The 13,378-nt window shown below is 43.6% G+C and overlaps 1 protein-coding gene across 13 annotated transcripts in view; it reads right to left on the reverse strand.

Annotated features, from left to right (window-relative positions):
* lyst (lysosomal trafficking regulator) overlaps nucleotides 1–13,378 on the reverse strand; it is a 45,594-nt gene that overhangs the window by 4,084 nt on the left and 28,132 nt on the right. For 10 of the 13 annotated variants that reach the window (XM_028424337.1, XM_028424336.1, XM_028424335.1 and 7 more), the window contains 29 exons: nucleotides 12,848–13,093; nucleotides 12,269–12,442; nucleotides 11,303–11,452; nucleotides 10,681–10,818; nucleotides 10,405–10,603; nucleotides 10,183–10,311; nucleotides 8,803–9,427; nucleotides 8,498–8,678; nucleotides 8,028–8,197; nucleotides 7,700–7,930; nucleotides 7,355–7,521; nucleotides 6,866–7,018; nucleotides 6,590–6,751; nucleotides 6,056–6,247; nucleotides 5,765–5,976; nucleotides 5,422–5,631; nucleotides 4,874–5,050; nucleotides 4,634–4,710; nucleotides 4,345–4,533; nucleotides 4,119–4,264; nucleotides 3,938–4,034; nucleotides 3,727–3,788; nucleotides 3,462–3,517; nucleotides 3,222–3,374; nucleotides 2,016–2,260; nucleotides 1,745–1,811; nucleotides 1,484–1,640; nucleotides 378–518; nucleotides 77–294 (listed from right to left, as the gene is read on the reverse strand). In XM_028424337.1, coding sequence (XP_028280138.1) covers nucleotides 77–294; nucleotides 378–518; nucleotides 1,484–1,640; nucleotides 1,745–1,811; nucleotides 2,016–2,260; nucleotides 3,222–3,374; nucleotides 3,462–3,517; nucleotides 3,727–3,788; nucleotides 3,938–4,034; nucleotides 4,119–4,264; nucleotides 4,345–4,533; nucleotides 4,634–4,710; nucleotides 4,874–5,050; nucleotides 5,422–5,631; nucleotides 5,765–5,976; nucleotides 6,056–6,247; nucleotides 6,590–6,751; nucleotides 6,866–7,018; nucleotides 7,355–7,521; nucleotides 7,700–7,930; nucleotides 8,028–8,197; nucleotides 8,498–8,678; nucleotides 8,803–9,427; nucleotides 10,183–10,311; nucleotides 10,405–10,603; nucleotides 10,681–10,818; nucleotides 11,303–11,452; nucleotides 12,269–12,442; nucleotides 12,848–13,093 — 5,124 coding nt within the window. The remainder of the gene's footprint in view (nucleotides 1–76; nucleotides 295–377; nucleotides 519–1,483; nucleotides 1,641–1,744; nucleotides 1,812–2,015; nucleotides 2,261–3,221; nucleotides 3,375–3,461; nucleotides 3,518–3,726; nucleotides 3,789–3,937; nucleotides 4,035–4,118; nucleotides 4,265–4,344; nucleotides 4,534–4,633; nucleotides 4,711–4,873; nucleotides 5,051–5,421; nucleotides 5,632–5,764; nucleotides 5,977–6,055; nucleotides 6,248–6,589; nucleotides 6,752–6,865; nucleotides 7,019–7,354; nucleotides 7,522–7,699; nucleotides 7,931–8,027; nucleotides 8,198–8,497; nucleotides 8,679–8,802; nucleotides 9,428–10,182; nucleotides 10,312–10,404; nucleotides 10,604–10,680; nucleotides 10,819–11,302; nucleotides 11,453–12,268; nucleotides 12,443–12,847; nucleotides 13,094–13,378) is intronic. The other 3 variants (XM_028424341.1, XM_028424338.1, XM_028424333.1) reach the window with 2 other exon arrangements.

The following is a 13,378-nucleotide window of genomic DNA, read 5'->3' on the forward strand; positions in this document are numbered from 1 at the left end:
GTGACACACAGCCGATGTAAGCCAACGATTTTCCCCATAACAATCCAACATGCCATTATCATTAGCAGCAACTTACAGCTGGGTGGAAGACGTTGATGGCCTGGACAGCTGCTTTGCCTTTCTGCTTGAGCCCGAACACCAAGTCAATCCACTGACACAATGTCTGGGAGACCTGCTCGGACTCCAGTGCTTGTCGGTGGATCAGGATGAACAGCCGTGGGTCGTTTCGAGCCCAGGGTGGCAGATTCACATGATTCACCCTCTCGCCATTCTGACGAACCCCAAAATCAAAACCTGCACAGCCAAATAAAAGAGAAGATTTATGCTGGTAATAAAAAGGTTTAAAAAAATAAATAAATAAATAAATAAATAAATACCCTCTCTGTTGACGAGAAATTCTGGGAGGTAGAAAAACTCTGGAATGAGCTCTTTCACATCAGTCATGGACTCGTAGGAGGACAGACGCCACGTGGTGTTCATGGAATGAAATGTCCGGTCCGGGATATCAAAGCTCTGGTCTGATTAAGGCCAAAGAAAACCTAATTACAAATTCGACTCACCGATTGAAAACATCTCCTTTCATGACCTTAAACACCATGCTCGCTGAATACATTTACAGTCACATAAAAAGATGCCTAGCAGGATCAGATCAGAGGCAGATGAAGGAAAAATAAATTAACACATAGAAAGAAAGAAAAGAGAAGAGAAGAGAAGAGAAGAGAAGAGAAGAGAAGAGAAGAGAAGAGAAGAGAAGAGAAGAGAAGAGAAGAGAAGAGAAGAGAAGAGAAGAGAAGAGAAGAGAAGAGAAGAGAAGGGGAAGGGCAAGGAGTTGATCAGAGAGCGGGATAAAGATGAAGTAACCTTTTATGGGTGTAATGCAACACGGCAGCACAGTGCTCAGTTAGTTCTGAGATCAGGACATTTCAGCATTTAAAATGCTACATCTGTGGTTTCAGTGGGTCAGAATCATACCTCATCGACACGTAGGTCAACGTAAATATGGAGTGAGACCCCGTTTTTAAAGATGTTATCAAAAGGGTTTATATCAAGCCCAAAAGAATTGACCATTCTTCATGTGTTCTTTCCAAATGCTCAGTTTATCAACGTGAAAGCCAGGTGATAAATGAACTGCTGTGATACTGTTTATGTCCATGTCACTGCTTTACTTTACACCTATAAATCAACCTGTGCTGCCCCCCAAATCCACCAAACTCCACTGATTAAAGCAATAATTTTGATTTGCTTTGAGGTGCTGCTGGTCTACAGCTGCCTCATTTGGTTCGTTTGCTTGTGTTTTTGTGTGACCTTGATGTTAACATGTTTAAAACACTAAAAGTCAATACAGCAGCAAACAGAGTCAGCCTGTTAAAGCTGTGTTAATACTGTATTATGTTTTTTTTTTAATCCACCATCTACTGTTGGTAATAATAACTGAGTGAGGACAAGTAGCTCATGCAGCTTATCCCATCAATGTGTGACTCACCCTGGTAGGCGAGAAACATCTTGGTGAATGGAGGCATGCGAACCAGGAAGTGCAGAACAGTGCCGCTGTTGGAGTAGTGCGAGCCGTAGTGGTAAGGCTGGACAGGAGGCATGGGGTCATCCTCACGTATGCCCTTTCTGTACTCCTCCTCCAGGTACTGCTCAAGACAAACGCATAATGAGGGTGATGATGGCGGTGAAGTTTTTTCTTACTAAAACAATTAATACACTTTTAAATTTAAGTTAAGTGTCCAGTTCTTACCCTGTAATTATCCACATAGCGATCCTCTTTCTCCTTTGACTGAACTGCGATGGGTTTGCTCAGGTTCCTGTATTACAAGGGAGGCACTAATGATCCTTGATGTTCAGTAACAAATGGCATTATACCAAGCAATTAATCTTGACATCAGGGAGACTGAATTTTACTTACTGAAAATATTGTTTATTCTACTCTTCTCTCATTTAACACAATGTATCATGATTCTAAAATTGCATTTTCTAATAGAGCAACAGAGCTGCCATCCGGCACCGACCTGTAGATGTTTGGTTCCTGCAGGTCGAGCGTTTCACTGGTGTAATCTCGCAGGATGAAGGGGAACACCGGGTACTGCATGAGGTCGTTGAACGAGCGGCCTGCGTGCTTGTTGAGGTGCGTGAGGTACTCAAAGTTGGTGATCTGACCAGAGCCCCACAGCTGCGTGAGCGCAGTTATGTTTCCATGTTCCAGCAGGTTGGGAAGATCAGAGGTCAGGATGTTATGGTAGACGTCGTCCCGGAACTAGGGCGAGAACACCGAGACAAGGAGGTGAAGCACGTAAAAAAAAAGGGATGAAGTTGGGAATCTACGTTATCATTGAACAATTCAGTCTCATCAGTTTGCTATAGCTCTCTGCCAAAACAAACCTTCCATGCCGGCAGTTCTGTGAGGCAAACAAGCTCATAATAGAAATGCTAATTTGATATGCTAAGATAATATCAAAGACTATAACGCAGGCATGCACCAGGCATGGTAATGAATCTTAGTGGCTAAATAAAAACAAAAACATGTCATCAAAACGTAAAAGTAGAGCCTGCAGTGTTACCCATGAAAGGATTTGTCTGATTTATCTGTCTGGCTTTCATTCACTCAGTGGTTTTTTGTACTTTTTTTTCTGAATTAGAAAACACCTGCTTCACCAAATTTAAAACTGTAAACGGTCTGCCATTAAATCAATACTTTTATACCCGAGTGATACTCCAACCGTATCGAAACTTTCTTTCAGCACTTCACTGAAAGCAGATCAAAATAATAACAGCTTTCTTCCCTGCACAGTATGATGGTACTGTATCTTATTATGGTGACTGATCATCACAACTGATTCTCACGACACAGTACTCCTGAGTGCAAGGTATACGAAATACACACACACACAAAAAAATCAACAATTCAACTCTCACAGCAGGCTCCATGATTTTTGTCTATTCATGCATCTTTTCTCTAAGCACTGTCATTTTCATCCCAGTCCATCCTGTGTAGCTACATTTTTCAAATGATTGTTCTTTTCTGATCTGCTGGGTGGTCTAGATATGGAAGATAAATCCACTCGGGTATCTGTAATGATGTGAAACAGCTAAAGTAAACAAACTGGAACATCTTCCGTGTATAATTCATGAGTATGATGAGCATTTGTTTTAAGAATTTCCAACATTCCACTGGCGTTCTTCACTCTTATTCCATGTGGCTGGTGTTTTCGCCTCACCTTAGTGTTGTCAAAAGCTAACAGCAGGGTCCTGCCGTTGGTGAGGAATATCTCCACAGCGTTGTCTCTAAGTTGCCACCACCGCTTGTGCACCTCCTTGATCTCCTCATACGTCCAGGAGAAAGATGGTGCCTCTGTCTCCCCATGAAGGCTCTATTCAGACAAATAAACACAACACTGAGTTGCCGGTAGTGCTATACCTCTAGCAGAGAACAAGCATGAAAGGTCCTCTACCTTTACCTGGTTATCATGAGCATCAGCAGCATTGTCCTCCACAAAGTACATCCCAGACTTTCCTGTGAGGCAAACAGGGTGAGTGAGATTTGGTGTAGTATGCGCAAGACAAACAAAAGCTTCCCCGAGTGAATAAACAGCAAACACTTATGTGTGTGAGGGCAGTGCAATGCTCTCTAGTGCCTTAGAGGGAGCAGATTATTCTTTGTGCTGTGTGGCAGGCAGAGAATATTATGCATGGAGCAGCTGTGTGCAGTGGTCAGTGTCGTACCCAGAAGAAGCTCCCCTGCTGTCTCTCTGGAGGGGGCGACGCTGATGCACCGTCTGGTGAACCTAAGGACAAAAACACATTACACCAGCTGAATAAAGCATAAGCACCTCTCAGTGCAGCACCAGACCTGCAGACCATCACAAGTCTTCTACCAGTGATCCAGGCTTTCTAAGACAGAAATAATGTTTACTGAAGGCTGAAAGAGACAAACCTGATGGACTCGCTGGTGGCTTTGTCTTTGACAGTGGAGGAGAAGGAGGAATGTGTCTTATCCTCAAACAGGAAGGACAGCGGTGGCTTCACTATGTCTAAACAAGACATGGAGATTAGATTTGTTGAGACAAACACAGCAGAACGTCTAGACTGAACTCTGCAACTGAGGGTTATTCCACCTTCAGGTTGGCGTCTGTCTTTGAGGAGGTATTTGTTGGGGATGGTGAGGTAGCATCTCTGCAGCCGCCTTCTCTCCCGATTCGGCCCTTCAGTGGGGTCCAACTGCCAGGATGTCGGGTAGGATATCTGATCATACCACACAGCTCTGAAACAGACCATTAACAGACATTTGGGTCAACTCACATCAGTACAGACAAAATATCACTGTGGCAGAGCGACACCCACCGGTCATGTGTGAGTTGTTGCACCAGCTCCTGCCAGTGGCGGCTGGCACTGAGGTCGGACTTGTAGCGACCCCTGATGTGCTGGATGACTTTTTTCCTCTCCATGCCTTGCCGCAGAGACACATTCTGAGTAATATCAGCAGCTATCTTGGAAATGTCCTTTGACTTTCCGTCCAGGCGCTGGATAAGACTGCAGCGGAACAACAATGAATGGAGAAAAAAATGAACTCAAAAGACACAATTTTTTGCCAAAACGTGCTGTGCTGGACATCAGAAAAACAACTCCTCACCTCCTCTGAGTGCTGGCCATTTTCTTTTCCCACGCCATCTTGCTTGTTTTTTCTTCAGCTTCGTACTTGAATTTTTCCTTGGTGTGAGAAACAACAGACTGTGCTTGGAATTCATGGGAGATTTTCTGCTTGCAAAAATGTTAACATTTCATGCTGCTGAAGTGAAGAGTTAAATTAGGTCTGACTGAAAAGCAAGATTCTGCCCTTCCCTATAACACTGACTGTGTCTTTGTAGGATACCTCTTTTATGGCCTTCAGCAAGTCTTGCTTGTGTGGAGCATTGGGTGGAATGCAGCGATGACCACAAAGCTTGAGTGAGGTCATGAATACACCCACAGCGCTCTGCTCCTCTTTGGTGAGGCTGTCCTTGTGATCGTGCAGCATCTCATACAGGTACAGAGACAATTTTGGCCCATGCTGAGTAAAAGAGTGAAAGAAAGAGAGAGAGAGAGAGAGAGAGAGAGAGTGCACACATTTAAAGTTTTATTTGTGTCTGAAGCATGGTGCCAGGAAACAAGCGTTATCCAGCTAAATGACCTTCAGTAAAGCCTGAGAGGAGGACAAAGACAGAGAGAAATCTCCCATGACAATGTAAGAGGCTGATAAAAAGACTATAAAAGCATCTGTCGCAGTATTTTTTAGAGTCAGGGCCTGGAAAACTGAGAGTGACAAACAAAATCCTAAGAACTAAGAAAATACTTCTACATTACATATGTTGAAAAGACTGAAAACATTTTATTTTAGCATCTAATTGGTAAGTTTGAGTAACAATTAAACTTCATATTCACCTCTAGGCCTGGGCTGAGGCACTCCTTGAGGATATCCAAATGTCTGGGATCAAACACAAACTCAAGCGCCTCCTTCCTGTCACACAGGGGAAGAGCAGGGCTGAGCGTGTGCACCAGCAGACGGCCTATTTGGACCCTAAATGTGTCCCGACAGGACCAAAGAATTCTTCGCCACTGCTGGTGTGGTGCACCACCTCTTCCTGTGCTGCCCTGTAGACGCACACAATCAATGCTAAGTTAACCACTATAAAAACATAGTGAGACACCAAACGAATGCTATGAAAAAGAACAAAAAAAAAAAAGTTCTGAAGCATGAAAAGACTCTCATTAATGGTTTCTATACCAGGCTGATTTTAATCCCGTCCATCATTAGTTTGAGGATGTCCTTCTGAAAGCTCTTCTTGCTGGCAGGAGGCAAAGTGAAGGGAGTTGGAGAGTGTGGAACGGAGGAGGAGCCACCCTCATCGTGTGGTTGGTCAGCTGGATCTGATGCAAAAAGATGCTGGTCTGGAGAGTCCGGGATATTCAGCAGATCAAACAAGTCTTGACTGACGTCTGACAACAAGAAGCACAGAGCCAGGATTAGACAGCAAATGTAGAAGTTCAGACATTTTAGTACAATAAGTTTATTCACCATGGTAAATGAGTCTGTTAACGGCAAGAACCACCAGCCTCTGCAGCCGCTGGACAAACTCTGTTTCGCTGGCACGGATGGGATTTTCTTGGCTCATCCTCCTCTGCATCATCTGGTGAAGCTCATCGCTGGCTACAGAGCGCATACGCATCAGAAGGGAGTCAGTCTGGGCCAAAGAGAACCGGCGCCGACCTGCAAGAACAACATTGATATGTCCTTAGTAAATACAAGTTAGGCACTTATGATTGTGACCAATGTCTTAGTACAAGTGGACACTTTTGTCTTTTTTAATCCAGAGTAAAGTTATGTAAACATCTCATTGAAGCTTCATTGATCAAAATGAAGACTGATTTCATTAGGTGTTCAAGCATGCACACACACATTAGCGCCAGTAGCACGCAAGGGTACTGGGCAAATTAAACCTCCAGGTGAGTGTACAAGGGGGAGGGGCAGGGGTGAGTTCACTGCAAAAATCAGGAGACATGCACCACAACAGGGAGGATGTTCTCCGCTGTAGTCTGCAGTCCCGGCTACCTGCTTCACAGTGGAGCATATAGGATGGGGCTCCGGAGGGGGAGGGGAGGGGGGAGTCCTGGGACAGGAAGCTGAAGGGAGGGGAAAAGGGGATCTGGCCATAGGAACAGTAGTGCTTTCTGGGGATGCGGGGGATAATGGAGTCTTTCATGGCGATGGAACCTTCAGATTGGGATGAGGACAGGATCAATAAACAGACAAACATTCCCCACCTCAACACTCTGGAAGACCAAAGCAGACCAGAATTATGCTGTTGCATCCGCTTGACACACTCACCGGCGATGCTTTTGCGCTTCTGATACATGGCGTGATGCGGAGAGCTTGGTGCGTTAACAGAGCTGCTCAGTTTCTGAGGCTCCTGGTTGGCCGTCGTCTTTATGAACTCAATGGCAGACTGAAGGACACGGAACTGCAAAGCCACAGCCATCTCTGGAGAAACAGACACAATGACAATGGTAACATATGGATACAGTACTGTATATCACATCATAAATATAGCAAGAAAATGAAGGCTAATGTAGAAGCATAGAGAGTTTTATTAGTGCAAATTAATTGAAAATGAGAAAAAACAAGTTAGTGGAAATATGAAAATAGAGAATATTTTTAATGGTGCTTCTACTCAGCTATAGACAATGAAGTGACAGCTCAGTTTCTTTTTGCATTGGGGCTGAACAGCTTGATATCATACACAACTGCAGAGTGCAGCAGATGAGAAGATGTGATGTATTTTGCATGTGTATTGAATTTTAGATGTCCAGCCCTCACCCTGTGTGCGCCGCATTTTGCTGGTCTGCATGAAACCCAGCAACGTAATGAGGTCTTCGATGATGCGGAAGTACTGGGACCCTGAAGAGCTGCAGGAGTGGATAGTTACAGCTACCAACATCTGCTGGATATCACACACCAGGAGCTTGTAGTCATTCAGGGGAATACTGTAGGGACAAGAATAAAATTTGAAGCATAGGAAGTCAGTCTACCGCTCATATACGCCAGACTCACCGACAATAAGAGGATTAATCATTTCATTCTCAGCTCAAAGATTCAACAAAAAAACCCCCATGAAGCCATTGAGGTGTTAAAATGAATCATTTTTTGTTCTGGCAGCCATACCCATTCTCCATGCCATTCAGGGTGGAGAAGGTGTTAAAGAGGACATAGAGCAGTCCGTGGTCCAGCAGGATGTCTGCCAACTTGGGGCAGGCGTTGACGAGCTGCAGCAGCATACACAGGATGTTGTGCACCAAGGAGTTCTCATACAGGGAGTTCTCAATTAGGCCCAAGACCGGAATAATACAGCGCTTTCTGAAGGGTGAGATACTCTCCATTTCCTCCAGGTCCAGGCTGAAAAGTAATAGAACGATTAAAAAAAATTATATAAAAACAGTAACATAAGAAAATATAATATACAGTGCCTCGAGTGTATTTTCTAAGGACTCACTCTTCCTCCAGGCCCACCGGCCGTCCAAACAGCATCTCAAGGAAACATTCGAGGAGCCCTTGGCTGCCTTGGTGAATATACAGCTGGTTGGCCAGCAGGGAGAAGCCGTGGTTCTTCAGAAACTTCTCCTTCTGCTCCTTCTGTGCTCTGCTGAAATAGGCATCTAGCAGCTGGAAGAGAGGAGCAGAATAAATGAGGTCTGGGAGTACAGCAGCTTACAGTACACTGCCTCTGTGGAGATTAAAACATATTTAAGCTGCATTTTTTTTTAGGTCTGATTAGTACCATTTTTGTCTTTTGTACAGAAGATAGAGATAGAATTTAAAACAATTTTATATGTGTAACGTGTGGAAATGTGAGAGGTGATGTGATAGGTAAGATTAAGATTAAGATTTACTTTATTAATCCAACAGGTAACAGTATGCATGTATAAAAGCAGTAAATGAAAAAAGATACACAAGAAAACCAACCTTCATTACTCCTTGTTGGATAAGAGGTGACGAGTGATTGACCAAGACAATGAGGGCCTCTGGTTGGATGAGTTTATCCATCACCTCCTCAAGCATAAGGTCCGGCAACAGCAGTAAGACTCCCCTCAGAAGATCATAGAGTCCACAGCAGATCAGCACCAGGCAGTCCTCTGAGCTGGACCTGAGGGAGACACACAAACTGTGACTTACGACACATTACAAAGTATCATTTAGTTTATAGTTAATTCTGAATCAGTGTCAGACAGCCTAGTTACATTATAGTATACCTGACAACAACTGTGTACCTGTCATTGGACTCAGCCTTGCTCTGTGCCCTCTCATAGCCAGGAGAGTAGGTGTAGCTCTCCCAGTCTTCAGGCACGGAGCCTCGGTCTGCTGCACTGGGCCAGCGGCTGATTGTCAATGAACCGTTGGGAGCTGGAAATGCCAGACCCAGACTGGCCAGGTTGCTGTGACTCCTCTGGAAGGACTGGATGCCTTTTAAGCTGTCTGGGCGGCGTGGTGCCTCATCACTAGCCCAGTCAAACCTGTCGTCAGACTCTGTCACCCCGACACTCCCTTCTGCAAGGCTATCCACCTCCGCTGCTTCATCCCGGTCCTCCTCCACACTGATAGATGGGGTGCGTGGGGCTGCTTCCTCACCTGTGTCTTTAGAGTCGCATATTGTCTTGGCTGATTCACAGCTGCTCAGGAGTGGCTCCTCACCCCCACCCCTCTTGAGTGTTTCTGTGCTGCTGAGAGCCTGTTGAGTGGCGAGGGAGACGCCATCACCATCACCTGCCTCATTTGAGCTGCCCCGTCCAAGTCTAGGTGTCAGCAGAGGCGAGGAGTACGGAGATGGCGCCAGACTAGGGGGGCGTAAGGACTGATCATCACCTCCATGTTCAGGGGAGGGAGCCTGGAGATGGCCTGTAACACATAGAAAAATGCTTCAGCACTTGCAAATTATTAGACTTATAACTGCAAAGGATCTTATTTGTATGCAGGAGCATTGTACAACACTTGTGCTATGTGTCAAGTGCAAATAGAAATATTGATAGACCTGTGTTTGGGATGAAAAACATGAGGCAGCAGAGTGGAATCACAATTGTTGACTGATGAAACATTTGCATTTAATTGTGGTAAGAAATCTTGTTCAGAGTTGTTTTTGTTCTGTTGAATTTTCACAATGTTTTGTTTTGCAGCTGAAAAGCCCATTTAGTAACACTGTGATGTGCTTTAAAAGAAAAACACAATCAACAACAAAAACAACAGCATGATGATAAAGGGGTTACAAAAAAAAACAACAAAAGCACAAACTAAGAGGTAAAATGTCTCAGACAAATGATATAGAGACTTATGTATAAAAGGTGGAACTACTAAGAGCTGAGGAACTATTGGATCTAAGGGAAACAGAGATAAAGATGCATTAAATGACCTAATGCTCATGCATCATCTATTTCCCAGAAGTAATGATGTTTACATTTGCTGCCTAAAATAAAACGTTTGTGACTGTAATTAATCACAGAGAAAATGGAGCTGAAACAGCACTACGCATATTTTCCCCAGCTAGAGTCATTAACACTCCTAAAATGATGATCTTTCAGATTGTAATTTCAGTACAAGGTTATATTTAATTATTGTAAAGTGTGTTGGGTGCATTAAAAGGAGCTGAGCAGGTGTACCTTCATGTGGAGCATCAGTGAAAACAGTCGGGGAGAGTGACACGACAGAGCTGCAGGCAGACTTTCCTCCACTGTTCGAGTGTCTCAGGTACATAATGGACTGCACCTTTTCCTGGTACAGCTTCCCGTCTGACAAACAAAGAGACATCAAAAGAACTCAGTGCATTAAAGTGATGGTGTGTTGATACAGAGATTCCAAATTCAGCTGCACTGCATCCTCACCTATGTGCAGTGAGAAGTAGAAGCTGGACGGAGTGTGGCAGACGTAGGTATTGGTAGGTGGGTGAACGGCCAGCAGGAAGTTACAGATGAGCTTTAGCAGGTCCATGTCTGGAGGGGATCCAAGAACTTCCTGGATGATTTTGATGAATGACAGACACACTTCCTGCGGGATTGCGGTAAGATGATCGTCCCGATGCTCCTTGAGACAAACACATGTTTTTAGTATCGCTCTCAGAAAACAGGCACTGCGGCAGCAGCTTTATGGCAGAAACCTACCTGCAACACCTGGCAGGTGAGCAGGAAGCGATGCACTACTTCAGCCTTGAGGAACTGACGGATATTGAAGACCTGATTGGGGTGGTGCACCCGGATGAGGATTTCTAAAGCAGCAAGAAGCGTTTCCCACACTCCACACTAAAGAAACAACACAATCAAGATCACAATCACTTGTCAGCAATGAAAAACTATTCAGGGAGAAAAGGCAGAATATACAGCAAAAACACACTTCAGATGAACAATTCTTTCTTTATATCCAGACACTCTGATAAGCAGTGCATTTGTGCTTTCTCAACAAAATGCACTTTATGTTACTTTTAAAAAAAAAAAAAAGGAAAAGGAGCTTCATGCCCTTCATCAGGAATGTCTGCTAATAAATGGAAAGGCCTTGGTCAACACACAACAAGTTTCAGTAAAGAGATTCAGCAGTAATAATTTTCTCTTTTCCTACTGATTTCTACTACTGTACAAGAAATGATTCGATCAATAATATATGTTATTTACCTTACCAAGACTACAGAGCAAGTGCACTTCTTATTTGTGAATAATTCAGTTTGTGTATTCTGTCATGTTTTGCCTTGTTTTCTTTGCATATTAATAATTCTCTAATATAAGTGTTTACCTCAGCTTTGGCCCAGATCTTCCAGTCTAGTAGGATGTCTGAGAGCATTTTGATGTCCTGCACCACAGCGACTGACTCTGTGTCCAAACGGAACTGACCGTCATCTCCCAGGATGAGGATGGGTGCACTGCAACACGCGTCAAGCAACGTCTAGAGAGATAAAAAGTGGTCCATCATCGGAAATACAATTTTATAGTGTTTCTATGATAACTGACAAAGTACTGTTCACAGAAACATGCCTCAACATGTTGATAATCAATAGAGCAGAAGCCCATACAGAAAGAAGATCAATACTTTTCCTAAGAAAATTTTGCAGTGCTTATTACTCTGACAAAAACGAATGCCAGCTGCTCCCTCAGCAGGCCTGTCTGTATTGATCAAAGTCCATCATTTGTGACCAGTTTTACTGCAGTGGACATAAATCTTTCAGTCTTTCATGTCTCCAGCTGAACGTGGTACTAACAAAGAAGCTTCCAGCCTAACACACAGACAGCCTAACTAATGATCTGTGTGACATCCTTAACAAGTTAAATTCACCGACTTCTGGGTGAAATATTAATAATACAGACGATTTCTTTTACAGCATCAAATGAAAGCGGAATGTGGAATTCCCTTCTTCTTTAGAAGTGGTAAAAAGTGTTCAATACTAATGAGTGCAATTTTGTGCAATACTGTACAGAGGGTGGAAACCTGAAGTGACATTAACTGCGTAGCTCTGGAGGATCTTAGTGTTTCATCAGTTCAGACAGAACCCATTTCAGCACACAGCCATCACATAGCTCAATTACAGACACTGCCAGAGGGTCAAGTAACAGCAGGGTCACCAACACCAGCTCGGAGAGGCACCACTGTGTCAGAATGGATTCAGATTCATGGGAAAAACAACAAGGAATGGTAAAATATGTTTTCTTGCACAGAGATCAGTAGAGGCTGTGGGAACAGCTAAGAGTTCAACGTGTGACTCACTTTCAGCATATGATATCCAACGATGCATTTGGTCTTGATGAGGACTTGATGGATCATGGAGTAACCATGGTAACAGTCCATTTCATGGATGCGGTGTTGGTTAAACTTGGACAGAGACAGCAGCACTTGCAGGGCCAGAGCCTGGGTCTTCTCACAGTCACTGAGCTCCACCGTCTGGACGCCGCAGGGCCCCAGATGACAGGCAGAGAAGAGAAAAACAGAGCATGAGACTGCAGATGCAGATATGTGCTGCTTCCATTTACTGATATTATTTCACACAACAATCGTGTTCTCAAAAATACAGACAAGCACAAACTAATATCAAACATCATTTTTAATGTGAGAATAAACTACTATCTGTTTTTTTGTGATTTCTCCACACTTACTGTACTGTAGTAAAATGTTCTGTGACACATGTTGACTAGTCTTTCTTTTTATTGCAATCATGTAAGATAGAAATTATTTTAGTGTTTTATATGGTGATATATCTGTAGATTTCCTGACAGTCAATCATCAAATATTTCAGACATTTTCTGAGTGGGCACTGTGGCCTCTTACTTTTTATTAAAAACATGCTACCTGTGCAAAGAGGAAGACAAAATTTCCGGTTCCTCCGATCTTGTGCAGGACGCTCTGCAGGCCTTGTGTCTCAGTGGGGAGCAGAGCTTTGAGGGCGCTGGGCTCCAGGGAAACACTCTGCACCTCTTTGGAGCTGAAGGGCCGCTGGGTAACCACAGTCTTCGCCTGACCTTTCAGCCTGATTACAGGCTCATAGATCGTGTAGACTCTTGGACTGCTGGGGGCATACACTACTGCCAAACTCTCCTGTGCACAAACACAATGAACATCATCATCTTCTCTTCACAACACTATCCTCTTATATTCTATATATTACATATTTAAATAAAAATTAGACCTGCCTTCAGCTCAGTAAGAATAACAGAGAAGTTACAAAGAAAAGTAGAAATCATTTATTCTTCTCATTGTTTTAATCAGCACGGTGATTTATCAACAACTGTATTAGCTTTTAATGGGAGAAAACCTATTTTCAGTCTCACCGAAATAGCTTCAGCTTAACTATAATAGCTTTTTCCATTTGGGAAAAATGAC

This window comes from Parambassis ranga, chromosome 15 (assembly GCF_900634625.1).
Source record: "Parambassis ranga chromosome 15, fParRan2.1, whole genome shotgun sequence".
NCBI classification, from domain to species: domain Eukaryota; kingdom Metazoa; phylum Chordata; class Actinopteri; family Ambassidae; genus Parambassis; species Parambassis ranga.